The following is a 26,329-nucleotide window of genomic DNA, read 5'->3' as shown; positions in this document are numbered from 1 at the left end:
CATGTACATGAACAGAATGAATAGAACACTGCTATCCTTATATATTTTTGATAGCATTTGTAGTAAAATAATTACCCACAAACTGGCATCTCTACCATTTGACACAGTGTTTTACAAAAATTTCCTGCATCATGATTTTTTTTTGTGTGTGTTGGGGGTGGTTATTGTGAACCATTCGCTTAAATAACCCCTCTATTTTTTATTGAAAACATCCACTTACTTTCGAATCTGCTTACGGTATTTCCAACAACTTGGAGGGAGTCTTCAAAATTCTTTGTCTGCGCTTGAGATCGCTGCAGTGGTACCTCTATTTTTGCACCACAGTACCATCTGGTGTATTTTCTGAGTACTGCATGCTCTCCAAGCATGGAACTGAATGTCCAGCCCAGTATTGTAATGCAACACGCAGCGCATTTAAAAGGGCGTCGCCATTTAAATGGCCTACCATTTGGTGGAGCAGACACATAAAGGGTAATCCCTATTGGGGTCACGGGGACCGGAGCCTATCTTGGTAAGTATGGGCACATGGCGGGAACAAACCCTGGGCCGGCACCAACACACCACAGGTCACACACACACAATCGCATCACTCACACCTTACGGGGCCAATTTAGTGTCACCAATTAACCTATAGTGCATGCCTTTGGACCGTGGGAGCAGGGGCGTCGCACCCGTGGGGGATGTGGGTGTTTTAACACCCACACTTTTCCCGGTGAGAGGGTTCAACACCCACACTTTTTCTACAGTTTTCCCGCAGTTTTGAACAAACGCCGTCGCATTCGCTCCTCCGTTTCTCTGGCCGCTCTGTGTCTACGCTCGCTTCAGCTCTCCTCTCCCCTCCCTCTCAAACATGACACCGGCTGATGATTGGCTGTTCTGCCTGTCTTGCCTCTCTTTTTTTTTTTTTTTTTTTTTTTTTTTTTAATATTTTTTTTTTTTTATTGAAGATTTGCTCAGAAATACAAATGCAACAAAACATACAATAAGGCAAAGATCCAGGGGTTCAAGGGTAGCCAAACAGTATACAGCAATAAATAAATCACATACTGTCTTGCCTCTCTTGGTGTGTTAGATTTATCGGTCAGCTCGTGCAGAGGAGGCGGGAACTTATGGTTGTTATGATTATTTACATCTCCGTTTTCCAGGTACTTTCCCAGATAGCAATCGTTATTGATTCAACATTGAATTATGGTCAGAAAGTTTGTTTTGTGGTTGAAGTTACAACTTCAACTTTAAATCAACATTTTTACAACAACAACAATTTCTATGTTGAAAATGAGCCATTGAATCAATGTTGACTAAGGGTCCTGTTTTCAACATTGAAACTTTGGAATACGTTATACCCATAGCAGAGAAGCAGAATCACTTCCTTGTTTTAAAAAGCTTTTAAAAATCACATTTCACTTTATTGTAAAGTACTTTGAGTTGCATTTCATGTATGAAAGGTGCTATATAAATAAAGCATCTTCTTTTTCTCTTTAAACAAAGCAGTTTTTCCACTGCAATGCATGCAACATATTTGGATAATTAGGCAATTAAAATGATGTGGAGAACTTTTAAAAGTCGCTCTTAAAGGGAAAACACCGACATTAAATTACCAACGGAAATTAAAGGCTTGCGCTGTGCTTCCCTGTTTTTATATAGCAAACTGGGTCACACCATTTTTTGTTGCGGGGGGCGTATTATACACATAGTTGTAGATAAATCACAGTTTTTTTAAATACATGAAAATAGTCATGTTACGTGTGTAATGTGTAATAGAAAAACATCTAAAGGTCATCTCTGGACAGAGACTGAACCGAAGAAGGAGCGCGCGGTCCCCTCTTCGGAATGTTCCATACTTTAAACCTTACCCGCCAGCGCCATCGCGCATTCACGCCATCATTGTCTTTGAGGCTGCGAAGAGAGAGTGAGTTAAATTTGAAACTTACTCTTATACTGGCCGGTTCTGTGAATAAAAAAAACTGCTGTTATTGGGGCTGAGATGCTCCTCGAGCCTAGCCCGGTTGACGCGCACTTTACAGCCAGCCGGTGTCGTCAATGGCGAATCCGGTGTTCCGGGCAGTTCAGTTTCCCTAGGTTTCCAGAAAGAGCACTTTTTGTTCTTTTAAATGAGAGATATAGTTGGTCATATATTATTTGGTCAGTTGTTGTTGTTGTTGGTTGCATTTATATATGTACATAGTTGTTTATATTTTTGTTCTGAATATACAGTATGTTGTTTGTATGAAATGTTGTCTGTATATTTGGAGCAACAAAATAATTTCTCCCTGAGATTATTAAAGCATTTCTGATTCTAAATCTTTAGCAAGTCTAGCAAGTGTGTTCTGAGTGTGTTTTTAGTATCACTATCACTCATTTAAATTGAAAGCTTTTTATATCTTGTATGTTAATACCTTTTGTACCCTTCTGTCATTGTATTCATCATTTTTATTGTTAACAAACAAACCACATTCATCCCCCACACTTTTGAAAAGCTTGCTACGCCCCTGCGTGGGAGGAAACCCACACCAACACGGGGAGAGCAGGCAACCTCCACGAGGAAATGCCCCACGGCCGACCCGGGAATCGAACCCAGGACCTTCTTGTGAGGCAACAGCGCTAACCACTGCGCCACCATGCTGCCGTAGTAAAAGCACTTGTTCAACTTAATTGATCTGACCTGATAAAGGTAATATCACACTGTAATAAAACAAGAGTTATCAATAACAGGTGGTGTACCTCTTCACTGTTGGGTTCAGTCACAGGATGCTGAATAGTCCCCATTACCCATAACTGATTTGGAGTCTAATTTTCCTTGGTTCTAATTGGGTGGTTATCCCAACCAATTGGAAAGGCATCCAGGGCAGCTTGTAATCTAGGCACAAACACGTAGTGGCAACAGAAGGGGTGCATTGTGTTTGACAGGTGAAGAAAACCATCACCCACTAGTGAGTGAAGCACGTCGTAGCAGATGTTTGTGACGGCACACCACGGGTCTCTCCACAACCTTTCAATCCTGGAAGGAGAGTCATATTAGTAAAAATATAAAGCAGAGCCATGTTGTTATAGCTTCTCATCTGAAGAAGAAGCCTTTAAAAATGTGCAGCATTTAATTAGTCTAGTTAGCAGTAAAATACTATATCCTGGTAGTTCTAAGAAATTTTGTTCAAAGCAGTGTACTATAGCGTCTCTAAATGTTATATATACTCAATACAAGGTGGGGCTCCTTCACTATTTTATGGGGGGACAAAGATAAAGACATTTCAATAAAGATCAGATTAGTCCATGTTCCTGTAACTGCACTTTCCTGAGGAAATCCAAATTCATCACCTGACTGTTGAGAAAAGGCCAGTGCCATTGACAGGTTGTTGTTGGCAGCACCCAGATACACGATCTGTTAGAAATATGTAAATAATGTGGGTTTAAATAATCATAATGTTCAATTTAGAGTTGTGATGTGTACATACATGCATCATACCTTTCTTGAGAAGCCATGAATGGCAAAGATCACAATATTGTACCTAATCACATTAAAGTACATCATGCAAAATACAATTCATCAACAGTCTGATTCTGACCATCTGGGGTTTTGGCCAATCCCTTACAGCTTTAACCTTGTCCTCTTCCATCTCCACTCCTGGTTGGATTAGGTACCCCAGGAACTTAACCATAGATCCTCACACTTTGTGTGGGAGGAGGCACTGGAGAACCTGGCGTACGTGACGAACATGTTCCACGGGCATGGAGCGAATGAAAATATTGTCTATGTTGATGACAAAACTAGTGCAGCAGGTCGGCCAGGACTTTGTTCATGAATGTCTGAAAGATACTGGTAAAGAACTGTTCACTGACCCACCCCCCTCTTGGATCCGGATCGGGTTGTAGGCACTGCCCAGATTCAATTTGGTAAAGACCTGAGCTGCTTCCACCCAGAGTGGATGAGTAGGGGTGGTTCCCACCATTTCACCGCGATGGTGTTCAGGATCCGATAATCTGGGTGCAGACCTCCGTCTTTCTTCTTTACAAAGAAGAATCTGGAGGCGCCCAGAGGGATGGGCAGGCATATTATACCTCGAAGGGGGAAACCAGACATGGGAGACGCTAACTACCACTGGGGAGAACGGAGTCAGATAGGAGGCATGGATGATTAAATGAGCAGGATGACAGGGGTCTGCCAAGGGGCCAAAACGAAGGACAACAGACAGACTCTGACATTAACGCAAGAACTGCCAATAACGTATTACAATTTCTGAATAAAAATGTAATAACTGATTCTGCATAATGTATCAAAGATGACGATATTGCCAGGTTAACAAGAACACAGCCATACAGTTGATATAGTTTTTTTATTTTGCATGAGTTCAGCAAAGCATTTCAAGCATTTTGCGATTCTTTATTCATCTTGCATGAATCTTCATGTGTTGCATGATTTTTAAAAGCGATGCAGTAGACTGTTTCCAGCATTTCAGTGTTCCGGGCCGTGCTGCCGCTCGAAGGCACAAACGAAAGGCTTCTGGTTGGTGCACCGTTCATCGTTCCATTCTCCTAAGTCTGAAAGAAAAATTACACATGCTGAAGCAAACCCTCTTTATACCACTATAAACTTGTGTTTTATGCCAATTTAAACACAACTTATTTTCTCCAAAACACTACTGAAGTTCTACTGGAAACGTTCAGTATGCAAAATTCAGAAACTTTTATCTCTCCATAAAAACAGCATTACGGTCCAGGGTGGAGATGCCTTGGACGTCAGTTCTTTAGTTAATGTTTCTACTGGAAAAATTCACTTTGGACAAAGGAGTATATTAAGTAGATTTGGTCAATATATTATACTCTAATAAATGTTCTGTAAATGGCCATTTTCCATGCTTCCCTCTGGCTACTTTCCCTCCACCATTCTTCTCCCATCTACGGCACTCTCCTTTCTCTCTTACTTTTCCAATTCATCTCCACACAGTTCTCAATATTTCCGGTGTCTGGTTGACCTGGAACCCATTTCTCGAAATTCCAAGGAGAACCATCTGTCCACATGAATTTATTTGTCTGTTAGGGGAGAGTGAGAAGGAGCGATATTACTTTTAGACACACAGGTCACCAGCCTGATATTACCATCCCTGGGTCACAGTAACGTTACAAGGCACATGGATGTCCCAGCCCCGTTCCCACGTCTCCTTGCACTCCATCACCTGGCCAACCCTTTGACCACCCAACCAGGTCCGTGGTGAGGAGGGGTTGAATTTCAACACGATGGCCAAGACATCCTCATTTGCTTGTTCATCGTGCAAAGGGACCAGGTGACTCCCTGAAGCTTTTTGCCTGCAAGCAAACTGGTACAGAAGAACAATTCATCTGAATGCAGTATAGCTGCAATACAGATGTTGGCTGATTGAGATACTATTAGAATGGAATTCTTAGGTTCATCTACAGAACCACTACAAAATGAGGCACTTGGGGGGCGGTTTGGGCTTTACCTCAGCATCAGAGAAGGAGAGTGGCGTGTTGAAATACCGTATACAGTAGCGGCCAGTTTGGTACCAGTCCTTGTGTTGTCCGTCACACTGCTTTAGGAAGTTGTGATGTACTGGTGGAGCACAGAACACACAATTCCATGGAGCTGTGCTATGATCATATGAGTCCTAATCTCTCTGAGTGTCATCAAACTGAATTCTCTCTCTGAAGTTACGATAATCATAGAGTTACAAAGGTTTTGGGAAACAGCCTTTAACTAGGACTTGTGATGCATGGAATTCTCAAACTGAGCTAAACAAATCATTTGGGGCCTGTTTGGATTCAGTGCTGAATGCCCCAGGCTTGTCACATGTCTGACCCCCAATGGCCTGTTTAAGTGACCATTAGAATGGCTTTATCAGGAAACTGACCATCATCCATTGCAGCAGGCATGGCAGACAGGCAGAGGAGTGCAATCCCCAGCAAGCTTGGAGTCCTCATGTCTCAGTTCTTCAGTCCCACAACACCTCCCTGCAGAGCAAACCAGAGGTTACAGTTCCTTCATATGGTGATCCCTGATGCCATGTTGATTAACCACTTGGTTTCCCCCCCCCAACCTAAACCCCACTCGGTTTTTCCACATCATGCAATTGTTGATGATACTTACAAAATGAAATAATTAAATGCTGTAAATTATGGCACTATTGTCACTGGAAAGACCCTGAAAAAAGGCAGGAAATTCCGGAGAAATGTTTTGTATGTCAGTGGTTCTCAAATTGTTCACGATGTGTACCACCTCAGAAAACATTATGGCTTACAGCATAAATGGAGACAACTCCGCATACCACTAGAGGAAGGAACCTCTCACGTATACCATCGTTTGAGAACCACAGATTTATACGATCAGGAGAAGTCAACACTTAATATAGAGCACTTAGTGGTGTTAAGCCACATTGGTAAATACCAATAAGGAAAGAAATTAGATGTGTATATCCCTAAATGAAAGCAAATGCATACAAATATGTATATTATATATTAAACACTCACATATGTTCTATATATACTGTAACAAGTGTGCTCACTAAGAGAGCCCTGTCAAAATTTACTGCCACCACCTTTTTTATTTAGTAACGTTGGGGAGGTCCAGCCAAATAAGGACGCAAAGATAGGAGAAAAGTATTTTATTAAATACTCCACAGATTACAGCCCCTTCCCAAGGGCTAACACACACCTCGCAGGAACCGCGGAGCCCGCGCCAAAACTCAAAGATAAACACAATGCAGAGAGAAGCAAGAGAGAGAGACACAATGAATGTCCCCCAGTATATATAGCATTGTGCGGAGCCCGCCACTTTGCCCACTCCGCAGGTACCACTATCCCCGCTATCTCTGAAACTCCCAGAGAGGCTGAAAAGGGTATGAGGACTGCCCTGTAACAAACCCTAGTGCTCCAGTCGCTACAATACAAACATCATACAAAAATCGTATGTGGGTGATTCTGTTTTGGGCCACATATACATGTCCTCGCATTTAACTGGCTCTTATTCTTTAATAAAATTAGACAAATCTTTATAACACACCTATTTTATTATGTGTTTAGGTGTTCTCTATTCCTCTAACAAAGATATAAATTACTATTTTTTATCTTTTTACATCTCTTTAAAGCACCATTTCTCTGGAATATGCGCTCATTTTAGCATGTCCCAAATGCAATGTATCCAACTTCCTCAGTAAATATAAACTATAAAATTATAAGAACCAAAACTTATTCTTTATTATTTTGATAGACAAGGGTATACTACCTTTAGAGAAAGAAACAAATCTGGTGAAACTTATTTTGTTTTCTGTAATTATATAATATATTATATGTCCCCGCATTCGTTTTCCACCCTGTGAGCCTCTAGTTATTTAATTGGCTCCCTAAAAAGATTACAAATCCATACAGCCATTTCCACGAAGTGACACCATTTGTTTTTGGAGGGAAATTCAACTGGAAGATTAAGGTAAGCTTTAACTGTCACTCTCTCCTATATTTTTCTCAATTTTAAAATAGCTATTTGTAGCCCGTGGTAATATATTTTAATCGATTTTTGTTGTTGCTTTACCGCTTAGTTTAAGTTTGTTCAGCTTCATTTGAAGCTTGCCCGTAAATCATTTGCAGACACTCGCTGAGGTTTACTCTGTATTGTCAGTCAGAGGATGGCTGCAATATGATTGGGACTCTGTGTTAGAACCCCAATCAGAGGGAGAGATGGGGCGGGATGTGTGGAAAAAAAGCGGCGCACGAGAGGCAGGGGAAAGACGGCTGGAGGGTAGAGAGATCGCTGTTTGGACAGAGTACGGAAGAAAAAGTATTGTGTCAGTTTATTTAGTTAGGCAATGACTAAATAAATATATTAAACAAATATATTGAGTTGGGGTGAGATTATAAGGTTGTGAACCCTGTGTAAAGCGCTGGGTAGACTGGCTGATCTGAAACGGGCCAGTTTTGGCTGACTGCGCAGTCCCGGACAGACGAGATCCCGATAGCGCTTTGTGTTACCGGAGACACACAAAGTTCATCGGGCTTCGTTGGAGTTCCTGTATCGTGGAGGACGCTTGGTGGATAATCCTGCCAGAGCCGGCTTGAAACCCAGTGGAGGTAACGAGCGGTTTTTTTCCCCCTCTCCGAGCGAAGCGGCCATTACCGTTTTGGCCTCAACGCACCCAAGCCTCGTCCAGGCCTGCACCATAAGAGCATTCATATTAGAATACTCCGGAGTATTTCGCTTATGTTTACAGAGTGCTGTCAATAAATGTCTGTCATTTATTTTAGCTTACGCTGGTATATGTAATTTGCGGTTTTTTGTTCTTGTCTGTTGAATTGAAACTTGTATCGAGGGGACGTGGACATTATATGTTGAAAGAGTGTTATATATCGTTGCGAGTTGTGTGCGTGGGTCCATTTGTAATACGGGTTGCTATATGGGGTTTGATGTATATTACAGCTAATGATATACTGGGTTGGTTATCGCCGGACAAAATACCAGTTCAGGTATTTTGTTTTGTAGGGTTTTAGCGCTCTCGATTTCTTTTGATCACTATCGCAACGGTGTGGTGCGATAGACACAGGCATTTGCTTTTCTGTTGTGAGCCCTTTTTCTTTTCCTGTTTTTGTAATTAATAAACGATTGTGTTAGTAAAGCTCTGAAGGCACTGCATTTTGAGATTCAGCCAGACCACAGAGCCGAACCTAGGGCACCTCTTTTATGCTCCCTTGGAGGCAGGAAGGGGGTGCTACATATTTAAATGCTGATAAGCTGTAGAGTGTTTGCTAGCTAAATGTTGCTCACTCAAAGAGCTAGAGCTAAATTAGCTAGAAATATTCCACCCTGTTAGGCTATGTATGGGATATGCAGCCTACTGAATAGAAATTGTACAAGAATATTTATTATTTTCATTAAAATGACTTGTAGATTTATTATTTGAGTGTATTTCTTAATTATTTATGTTACTACAGTGGTATTGTTAATGAATTATGGTATAATCAAAAATTTGGAGATTGGTTGGTATGAAATGTTCTTAAATAAACGAATTCTATCTATTCCTATTTATTTTGTGAATATTATTATTCTGATGATATTCCAGACGTTACAGTAGGTTAAACATGCAGGAAAATAAGGGAGAAATCATTGGCTATGTTGAATCTGAATCTACTTGTTAAGAGGCCGATTCGGTTCTACCGTGTTCTATTCCAACTTGTTAGGCAATGATTTAAAAAAATATTCTAATCACAACAGAAAGTGTTTGGTATATTTGTGTAGTTTTGTTAAATGAGGTACATATAATGCATCTACATATACATAAATGGGGACAAAAATGCACAGATTCCATTATTCTGACATTGTACTCTTCATAAAATTAAAACTGTTAATGCTAGAAGAATGAAACTTTTATCATAGCAAAAGGGACACATTGTATCCCAGAAAAGTTCAGTATTGTTTGACTTGTACATTATTTAAACTCTGTGATTACCATGTACATGTCCCTAACAGGGTGGAAAACGTCTGGAGAAATATATACAAAAAACATCCCATAATTATAATATTTTCAACCCCTGAGCTTGGCAAACATGCATTCCTCATAGCTAAGTATGGTATAGTCCTGACAAAATGTTTAAACCATAAAATACAATCATTCCAATTTTCAGAAAAGACAGCCAAATATATGTGGTCCAAAACAGGAATCACCCATGTGTGATATAAGCAGGATTGAGAAAAATCAAAGACTGACCTTTCAAGATCTGTGACTCTTCTTTCCTTTCCCCTCCTGTTCATTCTGGACCATTTTATATACTTCTGTTACACCCCAATTGTGTGTCGTGTGTGCCACGCCCCCTCGATTGTTTGACTCGCGTGGAATCCCAGTGTCTTCAGTTGTTTCTAGATGTGTTGATTAGTTTGCTGTATTTAAGTCCTTAAGTGTCTGTGTGCCTCTCGCTAGTCCGGTCATTGACGTCGTTCTGTGCTCCTAAGTGTGTTGTTCCTGAATAAACCCCGTGTTCACCCGACTTCTTCGGCTCCCGTGCCTGCTTCCCCGCTCCGTAAACACCATCTATGTGACAAAATGACCGGACTATCAAAGAAAACGCCTCGTCTTATTGCGGAGGAATAACTCAGCCTGACAGAAGAGGTTATTTCCTGGCTGACACAACCCGAGGTCCAGGGGGCTGCAATTTTAAGGTTAAGGGAAGTATTGGGAGGCGATTTTATGGAGTTAGAACCCTGCCAATACGTCGCAAATACACAGAACACGTTTCAGAAATGCCCCGCGATCTGTAAACAAACGATGTAATTTATAATTATTATAAATAATTTTTAATAAGTAATAATTTATTATAATTAATTATTCAGCCTTCGTTTCGTGGAGGTCTAATTTTCTACCGGAGACCGGAAGATCGGAGTAGAGCGTAACATGAGCGGTCAACAGGCAAATATTTTTTATCTATATTATGGAATATAATTATTTTGCACTTCATAACGCATATAGAATGCAATAATTAGGAAGTCGATGTAAACCGCGTAGAGTGTGAGCTTGTAATCTTTAGAGAATGCAGATCAATTTTACTGCAGCACAATGTGCTGAAAAACAAGTATGAATTAGCATTTTGTCTTGGCTTAAGTTTCTGTATCTGTTAGCTGTCTTTGGTGTATGGATATGTACTTTATTAGTGCTGCAGCTTATCACTATGTTGAAGGAGAAATAAATTATCAACCCTCTAGCCAGACAGTGTGCAACAAGCTGAAGCTGCCAAGGTTTGCTACTGAAGGAAGGGATTCGCTTGAGTTCACCAAAACTTCACGGCTGGGTATTTGAAACACGAGTAGAGATTGTCGCGAAACAATTATGTTCAGCCGTGGGACCAAGCAGTAAGATAAATTATTGGTAAACTTATTATGTAGGAGTCGTGGATCAAGGGAGAAAACAACGATACTTAAGTGAGGAGATATCGTTACACGATAAGAAAATGTAGAAAAATGAGTGTAAACGTACAGTATTGGACACTTATGCAGGGCGTCCAGCCTTGGCTGTAACCTCCCTGTTGCAATAAAAACTGAATCTGAAGATCTACGCAAGCGGCTCCTGACTCCTGACTGCCAGGGAGAGAAAAAAACACAACAATATATATAGTGTCATATTTCAACATAGTTAACTATAGTAACGACGTGTAACATATGAAAGTAATCATTTTAACCATATTGAATACAGCAATTAGTTGATGTTTGTGCCACGTAAACTTGCAAATGACGATTTTTTTTAAATCCAGCATATGTATTTTTCATGTTAGAGAGTTTACTGATAATATGCTGTAATATATGATAACATATAATAACGTTTTTGCACACAATCGCTAGAAATTGTTGCTAGCTAACGAAGCACTGAAATACTGCGCAGTACAACTGACAGCCACCATTGCCTATGTCAAGGAGGACAGTTTTAGCTACTTTACATTTTACCTGCTAGTTTAAAACTGAAAACTGTGCCTGTGTGCAGGTGGAGTTCGTTGTGACAGGCTGGTTTCATAGCCGGAAAAGCTCGGTCCCAGTTATCTCCATCGTTGTTATGCAGATATACAGCTGTTTTGAACATAGTTAACCACAGTACACAGTAGCCGGTGGACAGGATGCCTCCTGGACGCCTCCCTGGTGAGGTGTTCCGGGCTGGGAGGAGGCCCCGGGGGAGACCCAGGACACGCTGGAGAGTACACAGTAGCCGGTGGTTAACTGCCTCACTGGCTACAAGAGCAGGTTTTAAAGTGAGACATGTTTAAACAATATGTACGTAGTATGTACGTCTTAAACATTATGTGCTAAAATCGGCCATCTGGCCTGGTATAAGTTTGCAATGTAGCGTTTTTTTTGCGTCTATTTCAGTTGATATCTCACTGAAATCTTTATGTAGAATCATGAAAAAAACGCTGACTAAATCTGTAACCTGTCTTCTTTTCAAAACGTCCATTGTCAGAAGTATTAAAGTTTTTAAAAATAGGTTAAATCGGCAAAAAAGTAAACCATGTCATGGTTTTAACTTTATTCCTTTTCTTCCAGAAACCAGACTATGTCCACATAGAAATGGCTGCAAGGAAGCTGTTTCCCTTATAACAGGGACAGTCCATCAAAGGCCGCAGAGCACAAATCAACCCTAAGTTCTGGTTCTAACTAATGGTCAGTCTGTCAGCTGTGGAAAGAATATTTGACATTGGTAGGCCCGGGAGGGGAGGCGTAGTGGGTCTGTTATGTCTTAGGCCTTAGGCAGGTCTGATGGTGACCCCTCATGTGGCGAACGTCCCCACATGGGTCCAACAAGCCTACTACAGACGCGTGTCCGACCTTGGTGGTTCTTTCAAGACTGGCCCCTCATAGGGTCACAACTGTGTTGCCTTTTCATGATAACCCTTTTTGTTGTGATAGTTATATTTGGGATCTATGCTATAATGTTCTGGAGAACCGCTTTTTCCAGCTGTGTCGCACACTGTACTCCAACAGAGCCAAACCCACGAAAGATTCTGGATTGAGGGAAAAGGGAGGTGATGGATGCCAATGCTGTGGAGCTTTTGGCCCATGCGGTGACTGCCGAACTGAATGTTCCGGACTGTTGGGTTTGTCATTATATGCCCCACACGTCTGCGGCATGGCCCTTTTATGGGATTCTGTACACCTGTCATGATATGGCAGTCCTAAATCAGACATGCTCTGGCTCTTTGTCCGTCATGACTGGGCTTATAACCCGTGAGCTGGGGTCCTTGACCTCAGCTCCACCACCTATATGTCGCATTTCCGGTATCGCTGTTAAGTCACGGGCAGTGGAGGAGGCCCTTAGGGTCACACATGACCGATTACAACAGGAGTTTGCTGAAAGCAATCCAGTCCTCTATCTGACTCAGGCGGATAAGTCAAATCACTGGGGTTTCACCACAGTTCATTTGCTAGTAGGCATGATTAGAACAGGAGAGGGATGGGTTTGCTCAGCCCAGATAATTATCACGTGGGCTGTTTGTAAAGCATGGGAGGGCGAGGACCCCAAACACTACAGGGCGTGGGTGTGGGAACTGACTGTAACTGCTATGCGATGCTGACGGAGCCCTGGTAACTGTACTTATTCTGCTGTGTCCTGTCCATCGGACACGAACAAGATGGTGAGGGAGTGACCCTGCCTGAGGATGGCTTGGCTATCATCCCAGTGATTGAGACTGTGTCTTTCTGACTGTTTAATTAGACCCAGCATTTAACCTCTTCCTCCCCACCTGTACACTGTAAAGGCTTATGTTAACTTCTCTGACCTTGGTGGTTTTCTGCTAGTGGCGCCGCCATGTTCTACATTTATCTGTGGTCGCAAAGGCTCTCTTCAGGGTTATACTGTTTTGTCACTTTCAAAGGGTAAAGTTGATTGGTACTGTTGTCTAGCTTATCTTGTCCCTCCTATTCGCGTAGTGCCCAAGGGGCAGATGTCTTTGGCTGTGCTTGCGTATTCACGCAGCAGACGGTCGCTTAGTCGAACTGAGCAATGGTTTGTGGTGTTTATTCCATCCCTTGGAGTGGGAGACCTGCAGACAGATGTGGCTGCCCTACAGACTGCAGTAGAGAAAGTGGCCAATCAGACACTTAAAGCTGAATTATCCGCAGATAAGCAGGTAGCTCTGCAAAACCGTATGGTGTTAGATCTTCTATTAGCTGAGAAAGGTGGTGTTTGTGCTATAGTGGGGAAAGAATGTTGTACGTACATCCCTGATTCCTCTCAGGCTGTGCAGGATCTGGAGGACATGGGGCACAAGCAGATGTCTGAAATACACGAAGAGCATGGCCTGTTTGAGTACAGCTGGGACAATTGGTTCTCCTCACTGATTCCGGGATTGTCTGGGGTATTCAGGCCATTAGTATTCAGTATATTGCTTTTGCTTGTATTGTTGCTGCTAATCATATTGCTGTTTAGGTGTTGTTCTAGTGTTCTGTCTCTCCAGGCAGAGTCTGTTATGTTCCTGCGGGCTCCCCCTGCTCCACGGGTGGATGATCCTCCCATCCCTACATGGCTCTATGACCCACAGCCCCAGGTCATCAACAGTGTGTCCAGCAACGGCAAAACTCCGCTGGTGACACATGTTCCATCCAACCACCGTCGGTCCGCTTCACCTCGTTACACTTTTAGCCAGAAGATTATGGGGATGTGGATGTTGATTATCTGTGAACAGCGCGGATCTCGCATGTTCAAAGGGGTGGAGTGAGGAAGGAAAATTGGACATTGGTAGGCCCAGGGAGGGGAGGCATATTGGGTCTGTTATGTCTTAGGTCTTAGGCAAGAAGAGCTTGTTTTGAATACTGTGTGTCCTCGTCTCATGATAGCTGCCTGCGGTTGGTTCCGCAGACCCTGAAGAGAGATCAGACCTTGGAGAGATGAACAGCAGAGTGAGTGGGGAGGAACTGCCTACAGGAAGAGATTTGAAGCTGCCCCAACTGGTGCACAGAGAGTTGTAGTTATAAAGTAGTCGCAGTAGGCCATACGCAATATGTTATGCGGTAGTACGAATGTATAAGTAATTATTGCATTAATCCTGTTAATCATATGTTAACCATGTATTTACAGTGATTCAATGACAATATGTCAATAATTAATCAAAGGACAACCAAATAATTACAGTAATTCAATGACAATATGCCAATACGTCAATCAGTAATCAAAGGACAACCAAATATTTACAGTGATTCAATGTCAATATAATGAATATCTATATATATATCTCAAGTAGGAGCCTAGCAGTCGAGACATGTTCTGGTAAACTGAGCAAAATGGGTGGATTTTACCTTGCTGCCAAGGTAAACCAATAGAGCAGGAGAATTGTGTTATACGTTTGGGCCTGTTTTGTTGGTGTTTTGGGACCTTATCTGGAACTAAGAATTACGGTTTATCAACTGGTTGCTCTAAGTGCTGGGGTACTGTGACAGGAGCACTTTTCTGGATTACTCGAATAAAAGAGATAATTTTGCTCACCAACTGAGAGGTCCGGAGATTTATTCTAAGTGGCATCACTGGAGTTATTAGAGGGGATTTATAATTTTTCTACCACACAGTCAGGGACCAGGTCAGGAAATGAGACAAGCAAACGTCCAGCAGGAAATGGCAAGGTCACAGAAAAAGTAAATAAATGTGATTTATTTATTGAATGCTGATCTATCATGTACATCTTTCTGATGTCATTTGCAGGTCCTTTCCTGGTATATTTCGAAGAGAAAGAACAAGTGGTAAACGTAGATTTCCTGCACCTTCGAAATGTGTTACACCAGCAACCACAAAAAACATCAATTTGCATTTTTACTTTTTATAGATATATATATATATAGTCACGTTCGGCTTAAGGCGAGCAGGGAAGCAGGCGAATGGAGCCGGACTGACGGGCAAACGGGGTTTATTACAGGCTGACAGACAAGGAAACAGGACCAACGCATGACACTACAATGACTAATCTGGGGAAGACTGACTCAGACAAGGACTAAATACACAAGACAAGCTAGACTTAACAGGACACAGGCAATCACAATTAGGGCTGAACACGAGGTAACGAGGTGGGCGTGGCACACATCGGGAGCGGACGGAGCGGGGCGTGACATAACCCCCCCCCAAAGGCGCGCACACCGGGCGCGCCCGAGAGGAGGCGACGGACGAGACGGAACCGGGGAACAGGACCTGGAAGACAAAGCACAACATCAACCAAAAACAGGGAACAAGACAGAGACACAGAACAGGAACAGGGACGAGACGAAGGACAGAACCCGACAAAGAACAGGGAAAGCGGACAGGCAGACAAGGAAGGGAGACACAGAAGGGGAGAAAGGCGGAACAAAAGGGCCAGGAGTGAACGAAGGAGCCAGAGAGGGACGAGGAGCAGAGACAGGCGGGACAAACGGAAAGGGAGGAGGAACAAGGGGAGCACGAGGGAGCCCAAGCGGGCGACGGGCAGCGGCCGGAGGGGCCGCAGGGGAGAGGGAGAAGGGAGCAGGAGGGGACCACCCAGGGGCCAAGGGAACGGGACGAGGGAGTGACGGAGGGGACACGGAGGGAGCAGGAGGGAACACCAGTGAAGGCAGGCAGGAGGGGGAAGCCGCGGCAGGCGGAGGCGCAGCCGAAGCCGGGGAAGGCGCCGTCCGACGCCCAGCCGGAGCAGGGGGGCCCGGAGGCGACCGACATGGAGCCGGAGGCGCGACCGAGGACCGGCACCGCGGATCCAGGGGGGGACCCGAAGGCGACCGCCGACCCCGAGCCGGAGGAACCGCAGGCGGCCCCGGAGCCCCAGCCAAGGCGAGCGAGGGCGAGCCAGGGGGCAGGGAGGGCGGGAACCGGGCCCCACGCCTATGGCCCCGTCCCTTTCGGGACACTGACAGGCGGGGTCCTGGGGGGCGTCGGCCTTGCCGGGGTAAGGGCGCGGGAGTCAGGAGGGAGGCAACCAGCGGGGCAGTCAGAGCCGCGGGCGTGGCCGCAGGCGGAGCAGCCGGTGCCGCGGGCGTGGCCGCAGGCGGGGCAGTCAGAGCCGCGGGCAGGACAGCCAGAGCGGCGGCCTCAGGCGGGGCCGCAGGCAGGACAGGAACAGCGGCCGGCTGGACAGGCGAGCAGGGCTGGGCCGGCTGGACAGGCGAGCAGGGCTGGGCCGGCTGGACAGGCGAGACGGGCTGGGCCGGCTGGACAGGCGAGACGGGCTGGGCCGGCTGGACAGGCGAGACGGGCTTGGGCGTGCGGCCAGCAGGAGGAGCCGCAGGTAGAGCAGGCACCTCCGGCGTGCGGCCCGCAGGGGGCGCCTCAGCGAGCGCCGCCAGCACGCGGGCAGCAGGGGGCGCAACCGTGGCAACCTCAGGAGGGTCAGGCGCCGGCAGGACCGGCGAGACAGGCAGGACAGGAACCGGCGATACAGGCAGTTCAGGTGCCGGCAGGACAGGCGAGACGGGCAGTTCAGGTGCCGGCAGGACAGGCAAAACGGGCAGTTCAGGTGCCGGCAGGACAGGCAAAACGGGCAGTTCAGGTGCCGGCAGGACGGGCGCCGCCGTCACGTGGTCAGCAGGGGGCGCCTCGGCGGGCACCTCCGTCGTGCGGCCAGCAGGGGGCGCCGTCGCGGGCGCCGCCATCACGCGGCCAGCAGGGGGCACCGCGGCGGGTGCCGCCCTCACGCGGCCAGCAGGGGGCACCGCGGCGGGTGCCGCCCTCACGCGGCCAGCAGGGGGCACCGCGGCGGGTACCGCAGCCAGAGTGGTGGCAGCTGCAGGGACTGCAGGCAAGCCAGGCAGGACAGGCGGGTCAAACAGGACAGGCGGGACCGCTGGCAAAGCGGCAGTAGCTGCAGCTGGGAGGGCAGGCAGGACGGGCAGGTCGGGTGGTGCTGCTGGCATCGCGATAGCTGCAGCAGGCGGTGCTGCAGGCAGATCGGTGGCAGCAGCAGGCAGCGCAGCCGCGGGCAGATCGGCGGCGGCAGCAGGCAGCGCAGCCGCGGGCAGATCGGCGGCGGCAGCAGGCAGCGCAGCCGCGGGCAGATCGGCGGCGGCAGCAGGCAGCGCAGCCGCGGGCAGGTCCGGAGCCAGCAGCTCCGGCATGGATACGTCAGGGTCCATCCCTGGAAGGACGGCATCAGCGGCGTTTTCCCAGGCGGGGAGAAGGGAGCATGCTCCCAAGAAGAGCGTCGCCGGCTGGGTTTTCCTCCCTTTTCTCCGGCCTCTCTTTTTGGAGCGGGAGAGAGCGGAGCCCTCTGGGACCCAGGGCAGCTCCCCACCGCTGGGGGGTTGAGCGGCAGAAGCCGCGTCACGCTCAGGTTTGCGCCCCGGAAGAACCCTCTCTCTGGAGACCGGGAGGGAGGTAGGTGGTGAGTCGGGGGGCGGCTCCCAAGAGGCGTATCCCAGAGGGGACAGCCATACTGCCGCTCTCCCTCAGCCGCTGTAGGTGTGTTCCCACCTTCTTGTGCAGCTGCTCCTCACCGATGTCATACCTTTTCTTTAAGAGGACCCAACATCTTTCCACCAGCGGGCGGGCTACTGGATCCTCCTGGAGCTCCAGCATGTTGGTCCACCATAGCACCTCGTCGTCTAGGGTGAGATCCTCCCTGGTAGCGCTGAGCGTGTGGGGGAGATTAGTCATTCTGTCACGTTCGGCTTAAGGCGAGCAGGGAAGCAGGCGAATGGAGCCGGACTGACGGGCAAACGGGGTTTATTACAGGCTGACAGACAAGGAAACAGGACCAACGCATGACACTACAATGACTAATCTGGGGAAGACTGACTCAGACAAGGACTAAATACACAAGACAAGCTAGACTTAACAGGACACAGGCAATCACAATTAGGGCTGAACACGAGGTAACGAGGTGGGCGTGGCACACATCGGGAGCGGACGGAGCGGGGCGTGACATATATATATATATATATATATATATATATATATACACACACAGTATATACACAGTGTGATATGCAGTGTTGATTATTGCACATTAAATATTATGGTGGATGATGGATACTGAGCAATGATATTGTACAAAACTGTTCAGGACATCGTTTCTGATCTGTGTCTGAGAAAACAAAAACAGACAGTCCTGTGAGCGTAAATGGTCAATCCTTAACTATTTTCAATGAAATCTGAAAATTGTCAATACTTGTACTTACGTTCAATTTCAGTGCTGGCAACAAAGCAAATATCAGGGCCTAACTCTTCTTGCTCCTGTTAAAATAATAAATTTTAGAGTGCCATCTCTCAGCAGACAAGACTCTATATGTAGAGCAAGGACTTGCAATGGTAATGTTTCCCCACATGTCCTGCACTCTCATTTTGGCATTTTGCTGAACTCAGGGGCATCGAGAGGGAGCTCTGTACTGTCTATTTCTTCTTGAAGTGGAACAATGAAAAGTACATTTCTCCCATTATTGCACAGGGTCTTCAGAAGTTTCGCGTTGCAGCCTTCACACTCAGGTGGGATCACTGACAGTTTTCTCTGGCCACTTCCTCCATAAATAACATAGAGGCATCAATGGTTGAAATGAAGCTGAAGAAAACAACAGTGTAATAACTTTTCAATCATCGGATCGGACTTGTGATCGCGGTCAACGAGTCCCGATCTCTGATTTTCCTCAGTCATGCCGCAATACACCGGTCCTTAAAACACTGTGGTAGGAGCGCGCCAACACATCTGCCGTGTGGAAATAACCTACGAGAGAGGTGCTTGTTTTGTGTGATGTATATTAGCAGATGGGATTGGTTCGCTTTCTGTTCGCCACAGTGTTTAAAATGCAACACTGGGACACGAGCACTTTTTCTGGTCTCGCTTGCACTGAAAAAACTAATTTCTAGGGGTCATCAGAACTCAAGCAACTTTCTGATTTGTTAAGATGTTATTGTTAATAATGTTTAGTTATTAAATAACATAGTGACAATAAAGTCTGCAAATATTAATTTGTGACATTAAAAGACACAGTTCCAAATGTGAAATCAGCACATGATTATGTGGAAGCCTGAATCAAAAAGCAACCTTTTTTAAAACCCCAGTAGCAATTGAAATGTAGTAACGGCTGTGAAGTAATAGCTTACCTAACGACTAGTATAGCAGCCATCCACCAGATAACTTCTCTAGTTTTGGATACACCGTTGTTGGCAATGTTGAAATCGAGGACATATGAAGACTTTGTTAAACAAGATAAACCACTGTCAGTCACATACATTCTGAAATAACATTCAGAGCAATTTCACCTGTGCATGGTTGCTGTTGTCAGGCAAAGGTATCAAGCGTTTCACTAAACCTGCCCATCAGTTTCGTTCATGGGTTTTGGGAGTAAGTAAAAATGCAAGTTGGTGTTTTTTGTGGTTGCTGGTGTAACACATTTCAAAGGTGCAGGAAATCTACGTTTATCACTTGTTCGTTCTCTTCGAAATATACCAGGAAAGGACCTGCAAATGACATCAGAAAGACGTACATGATAGATCAGCATTCAATAAATAAATCACATTTATTTACTTTTTCTGTGACAGAACTTGGGTTAGAACTGTGCTCTGCGGCCTTCGATGGACTGTCCCTGTTATAAGGGAAAGCAGGTTCTTTGCAGCCGTTTGTATGTGGGCATAGTCCGGTTTCTGGAAGAGAAGGAACAAAGTTAAAACCAATGTATACTTTCTAACCCATGAAAATAAATACTAACCTAGTTCCTCAAGCACACTATATGGAACTTTCACATTCTGCAGGTAATGAAGAATTAAAATATTCAACATGAACAAACTAGATCCATGCAGAACTATAAAAAGGAAAGAGTAGTGTGGTAGTACTCGGGTCCGGTCTCGGAATCGTAATCGGACGTATTTGTACTCGGTCTTGTCATGGACACGGACAAATCGGACTCGGGATTTTATTTCGAGACCAGCCGAGACCACGACTCTGAGAATATTACTACTAACCCTACGTTAGTCCTGCGTGACGACTATTATTTCATTTGTAATAACTCAGAAGCGCTGTAACGCACAGAAACGAAACACGCGCAATAATATTGATTCTTCTGTATGTGAAAGTATTTGAGTAATTATGTGCAGAAAACAGAAGTAACTGCTTAATAGTATAATTTATTGTATGTATAGTCTCATTTATTGTCTGTGTACTAGAAAGTCTCCAGCTGCCGGAAACAAATTCCTTGTGTGCACCAGCACACTCAGCGAATAAAGCTGATTCTGAAAAACACATAAGGGACGTTCGTTGCGATGTAAACGCGCTGTGTGTGTGTGCGCGCGCGCGACTCTCACGTGGAGCTCCAGCACGCGCTCACGCGCTACAGTTCAGTCACATCTTCCGTTTTATTACAGACAAAACTCATGTTTTATCTGATACATAACAACAACCAGCGTTCTACTGACAATACAGCAATTTACTTGATACCATAGACGCTCTTTTTGTTTTGTTTGTATTATCAAAACACATTATATTGGTTTGACAGCAGTGTTTTGTATTTGCAAAGCGCATTGTGTTTGTGTGAGATGTATGTTTTGTATTTGTACAGCATGATGTGCACGTTTGCGGATTGCTCGTTATTTATAAATTACATTCGGTTTGTGTACAGATCGTGGGGCATTTGTGACGTATTGGCAGGGTTCTAACTCCATACTGAGAACGACGTCAATGACCGCATTAACGAGAGGCACACAGACACGGACCTAAATGCACCAAACTAATCAACACAACTAGAAACAGCTGAAGGCACGGGGATTCCACACGAGGCAAACGAGGGGGCGTGGCACACACGAGGATCGGTACAATAGGGGTGCAACACAAGTATATAAAATGGTCCAGAATGAACCAGAGGGAAAGGGAAAGAAGAGTCACGGATCTTCACAGGTAAGTTGTCCAAGTCTTGCTTATAGCACATGTACAGTAGGATGTTTGTATTGTAGTGGCTGGGGGGGGACTAGGGGTGTTCAGTGTTTGTTAGAGGGTGGTCCTACTATGCTTTTCAGCCGAACTCTGGGTGTTTCAGAAGTAGTGGGGACAGTGGTACCTAAGGGGTGGTTAAAAGTAGTGGGCTTTGCACAACCATATCTATAGGCTACTGGGGGACCCTAAGTGTGTCTGGCCTTCTCTTGCTTTTGATTGCATTATGTTTGTGTTTTGGTGTGGACTCTGGCTGTATGGGGTCCATTAAAGTGATCATTTGTGTGTTGTATATTCCTGCATATTTGTATGCATTTGCCTCCATTCAGGGATATGCATGTAATTTCTGTCGTTATTGGTAGTTGCCAGAGTAGCTTAATATCATTAGGTGCTGTCTATTCAGTGTCGACTCCTGCTGATCATATGACCCTGTTCTTACACAATAGTATGTGAGGCTCCTCCCTCTAGTGGTATATGGAGTTCTCTCCATTTATACTGTGAGCCAAAATATATTCTGAGGTGTGCACAATTTGAGAACCACTGACAATGCAAGACATTTCTCTGGAATTTCCTCCCTCCTTTCAGGATTGTCATCTTTGCAGTGGCAGTAGGGCTGTAATTCACAGCATTGACGATCGCTTTAACAAGTGTCATTTTGAATGATGTTGAATAACAATTTCAGGGTGGGGGAGAACCAAGTGGTTAAACATGGTATCAGGGATCATCATAAAGGAACTGTAACCTCTGGTTTGCTCTGCAGGAAGGTGGTGTGGGACTGAACTGAGACATGATGACTCCAAGCTTGCTGGGGATTGCACTCCTCTGCCATGCCTGCTGCAATGGATGATGGTCAGTCAGTTTCCTGAGAGCCATTCTAATAGTCACTTAAACAGGTCATTGGGTGTCAGACATGTGACAAGTCTGGGACATTCAGCACTGAATCCAAACAGGCCCCAAATGATTTGTTTAGTTCAGCTTGAGATGCATCACAACAGTCGTAGGTCAAGGCTGTTTCCCAAAACCTTTGACTCCATGATCATCATAACGTCATGGAGAATTCAGTATGAGACAGATGAGGACTCTTGATCATAGCACAGCCCCATGGAATTGTGTTCTGTGCTCCATCAGACTACCACAACAAGTTCCCAAAGTACTGTGGTGATGACCGCTACAGCCACTGGTACCAAACTGGCCACTACTGTATATGGTATTTGAGCACGCCACTCTCCTTCTCTGATGCTGAGGTAAAGCCCAAACCGTCCCCCAGGTGCCTCACTTTGTAGTGGTTCTGTAGATGAACCTAAGGATTCCATTCTAATAGGCTCTCAATCAGCCGACATCTGTATTGTGGCTATACTGCATTCAGATTAATTGTTCTTCTGTACCAGTCTGCTTGCAGTCAAAGCTTCAGGGAGTCACCTGCTCTCCGTGCACAGTGAACAAGCAAATGACGATGCCTTGGCCATCGTGCTGAAATTCAACCCCCGCTCACCACGGACCTGGTTGGGTGGTCAAAGGGATGGCCAGGTGATGGAGACATGGGAACAGGGCTGGGACATCCATGTGCCTTGTAACATTACTGTGAACCAGGGATGGTAATTTCAGGCTGGTGACCTGTGTCCAACAGTGATGCTGTTCCTTCTCACTCTCCCCTAACAGTCAAATGACTTCATCTGGACAGATGGTTCTTCTTGGAATTTTGAGAACTGGGTTCCAGGTCAACCAGACGGTGCCAGTAATGTTGAGGGCTGTGTGGAGATGAACTGGAGAAGTAAGAAAGGGGAGTGGCGTAGATGGGAGAACGGTGGCGGGAAACATGGAAAATGGTTACAGAACATTCATTAGAGTAATATATTGACCAAATGTTCACTTTGGACGAGTGTGTGTTTTTTCCAGCAGAAACAAAGAACAAACTGACGGACAAGCCATCTCCTCCCTGGACCTCTTTTAATGAAGAGGAGTTGAATACTGAATGTTTCCTGTGGAACTTCAGTAGTGCTTTGAGAAACGCATTGTGTTAATTGGCATAAAACATGAATCTATAGTAGTATAGAGGGTTTGCTTCATGTGATTTCTTTCAGACTTGGGAGGATGGAATGATGATCAGTGCATGAAGCGGAAGCCTTTCATTTGCGCCTTCAAGCGGCACAAGTGGCAGCGGGAGCCGGACAATTGAAACACTGGAAGGACTCTACAGCATGGCTTAACATCAGGCGACGCATGAAGATTCATGCAATGTGCAAGATCAGTAAAGAATCACAATTTTGAAATGCTTTGCTGAACCCATGCCAAATAAAATGGATAAATACCAACAGTGACTGCATTCTTATTAATAAACTGACAAGCATCATTTTAAATGCATTATTGGCTGGTACATTATGCAGGATCAGTTATTACATTATTGGTAAGTTGCATTAACTTGCTACATTATGTCATTGGCAGTTCTTACATTTGTCAGGGTCTGTCTGTGCTCTGTTTTGGCCCCTTGGCCGTCCCCTGTCCTCCCGCTCATTTAATCATACCTGCCTTCTGACTGTTAGTCCCTGTATATTAGTGTCTGCTTCTCCTTTGCTCCCCAGTCTGGTCAGTGTCATCTGTGCAATAACCCCTCCAAGTCTCTCGTGTTGCTCTGTTCTCCCCGTGATAGTTGGCATCTCCCGTGTCTGGTTTCCCCCATTGAAGGTATGATATGCCTGCCCATTCCTCTGGGCATCTCCAGATTCTTCTTTGTAAACAGACAGAGGTCTGCGCCAATGTATCGATTACCGGGTCCTGAACACCATCATAGTGAAATAGTGAGAACCGCTCCTACTCATCCACTCTGGGCGGAAGCAGCTCAGGTCGTTACCAAATTGAATCTGTGCAGTGCCTATAACCTGATCCGGATCCAAGAGGGGGGTGGGTCGGTGAACAGTTCTTTGCTCTTTTAGACATTCATGAACAAAGTCCTGTTGCACCAGTTTTTTTCATCAGACAATATTTTCATTCACTCCATGCCCATGGAACATGTTCATCACGTACGCCAGGTTCTCCAGTGCCACCTCCGCGGAGTGTGAGGATCTATGATTAAGTTCCTGGGGTACCTGATCCCACCAGGAGAAGTTGAGATGGATGAGGACAAGGTTAAAGCTGTAAGCGATTGGCCAAAACCACAGATGGTGGTAACCGCAGTGGTTCCTGGGTTTTGCCAACTTATCATTTTACCTGAGGATTCTGCACCATGGCAGCACCCCTAACAGCTCTCCTGCACACTGGAAGAACCACATTCTGGTGGACCCCAGAAGCCATAGCTGCTCTCCAGCACCTTAAGGACCACTTCTGCTCTGCTTCAGTTTTTCAAAAACATCCAACTATTCCCTTTGTGGTGGAGGCAGACACCTCAGAGGTTTGAGTTGGTGCTGTTCGCTCTCAACCAGGGAAAGTCAGGGAAGGTGCACCCCTGTGCATTCTTCGCTAAAAGCTAACACCAGCAGAGCAGAACCACATCATTAGGAATCAGGATTTATTAACCATCAAATTTCTCCTGGAAGAATGGAGGTACTGGTTGGAGGGTGTGGTGCATCCTTTTTTCGTACTGATGGATCACCACAACCTTGAATACCTAAGGACCATCAAACAATTGAACGTGCGGCAATCCAGCTGTACCCTTTTCTTCACTCATTTTTACGGTCTTGCATTCCAGGGTCAAATGTCAAGGTGGGTGCCCATTCCTTGTAGTTTGACTTCTCTGCAGTATGAAAGGAACCAGTCCCAGTGCTTCCAGCCATCTGTGTCCTGGGACCTTGAGGGAGCCATCTGGGAAGCCCACGATCAAGGTCTGCCACCTGCAGGCTCTCAGCCAAGGAAACTTATGTTTCTCTTGCTTTTAGGTCCACAGTGCAGTGAATACACATCACTCCCAGTCCCAGCCATCTCTTGGAATGCTGATATTGGTGGTTCAGATGGAGGGAAGAGATGGAGGAGTTTGTGATGTCTCGTCCCATGTGTGCCCCAGAACATCAGAAACCAGCTGGTTCGTTGCAACCCTTGCCGACTCCCACATGTCCCTGGTCACATCTGACGTTTGACTTCATCACCAATCTCCATCTTTCAAGGGTATACCGTAATCATCATCCTAATCATTGTGGATCAGTTTTCAAAGATGAGCAAAGTTGTGCCCAACCCTCTCCCCAAGCTTCCCTCAGCAATAGGATGCTCTCTTCACATAGTTGTTGCACTATTACACTGTTGTGGTAGATATAGTTTCTGACTGCAGGCCCCAATTTACCTTTACCTTCTGCCGTCGTACTGTAAGTGTCAGGATCGGTGTCCATCTGACCCTGTCACATGGCCAGCAGATGTCACTGGCCATCTCGTTTAGTGTTACCCTAGTGTGTTTCCCTGCTTCCCGGGCCAATGCACGACTTAATGGGCTAAGCGGTCGGCCATCATCTGGATTCCCCTTTGTTCTGAGTTTGAGGCTGATCAGAGGCCAGCCTCAACTATTTATTTAACATTTATTTTGTGTGTTCTTAGTATATCATGTGTGTGTGCATTTCAGTTACAGTTCCTTGTTTTTTGCTCCCTGTTCCCTGCTTGTTCAGTTTTCCTTGTTTTTATGTTTCCCTCAGTCTTTGAACCTTTTCTGAATGATTGCCCCCACCTTTTCCTTGTTGCTGTGAGTCCTTAGTAATTTGGTTATGGTTCTCATTTGTCCCTCCTCTGGTCTCATCAGTTTATTTAAGTGCCTGCCTTTGTTCTGTTCCTCAGTCGGTCATTGTGGCTGTTGCCCTGTGATTGCTGTATGGGTGATACTGTTAGTTTCTGCATTTTTAGTGTTCTACTCCTTGTTCAATCCAGACATATCTTAGTTATGTTTTATTTAATGTTAGTTTTCTTTGTGGTTAGTTATAGTTTTTTCTTACCCACTTGTTTTGACCTCTTGTGGTTCTATCGTTTTCCAGTTCTGTTCTTTTTTGTTCTGTTCAATGAACCCATATGTTCTGTTCAATAA

General features: G+C 45.4%; 2 protein-coding genes across 4 annotated transcripts in view; one reads left to right on the top strand and one right to left on the bottom strand.

Moving 5' to 3' along the window:
* Positions 1–23,648, top strand: part of LOC111848982 (lectin-like) — a 56,822-nt gene extending 33,174 nt beyond the window's left edge. Inside the window, exons 5-6 of the mRNA XM_072697940.1 lie at positions 22,996–23,107; positions 23,418–23,648. Of these exons, the coding sequence (XP_072554041.1) occupies positions 22,996–23,107; positions 23,418–23,512 (207 nt within the window). The 3' untranslated portion in view covers positions 23,513–23,648. The remainder of the gene's footprint in view (positions 1–22,995; positions 23,108–23,417) is intronic.
* Positions 1–26,329, bottom strand: part of LOC140577692 (lectin-like) — an 80,341-nt gene that overhangs the window by 44,378 nt on the left and 9,634 nt on the right. Inside the window, exons 1-6 of one of the 3 annotated variants that reach the window (XM_072697935.1) lie at positions 9,702–9,751; positions 5,862–5,961; positions 5,454–5,563; positions 5,169–5,309; positions 4,917–5,025; positions 4,294–4,533 (exon numbers count right to left, since the gene is read on the bottom strand). The exons of 1 other annotated variant lie outside the window; for it this stretch is intronic. In XM_072697935.1, the coding sequence (XP_072554036.1) occupies positions 4,448–4,533; positions 4,917–5,025; positions 5,169–5,309; positions 5,454–5,563; positions 5,862–5,931 (516 nt within the window). In that variant the 5' untranslated portion in view covers positions 5,932–5,961; positions 9,702–9,751 and the 3' untranslated portion in view covers positions 4,294–4,447. Of the gene's footprint in view, positions 1–4,293; positions 4,534–4,916; positions 5,026–5,168; positions 5,310–5,453; positions 5,564–5,861; positions 5,962–9,701; positions 9,752–26,329 lie in introns of those variants that run through there. One more of the 3 variants, XR_011981862.1, reaches the window with a different exon arrangement.

This window comes from Paramormyrops kingsleyae, chromosome 12 (genome assembly GCF_048594095.1).
Source record: "Paramormyrops kingsleyae isolate MSU_618 chromosome 12, PKINGS_0.4, whole genome shotgun sequence".
NCBI classification, from domain to species: Eukaryota; Metazoa; Chordata; class Actinopteri; order Osteoglossiformes; family Mormyridae; genus Paramormyrops; species Paramormyrops kingsleyae.
The sequence above is the reverse complement of the archived record's forward strand: the minus strand, read 5'-3'. Positions and strand labels throughout refer to the sequence as shown.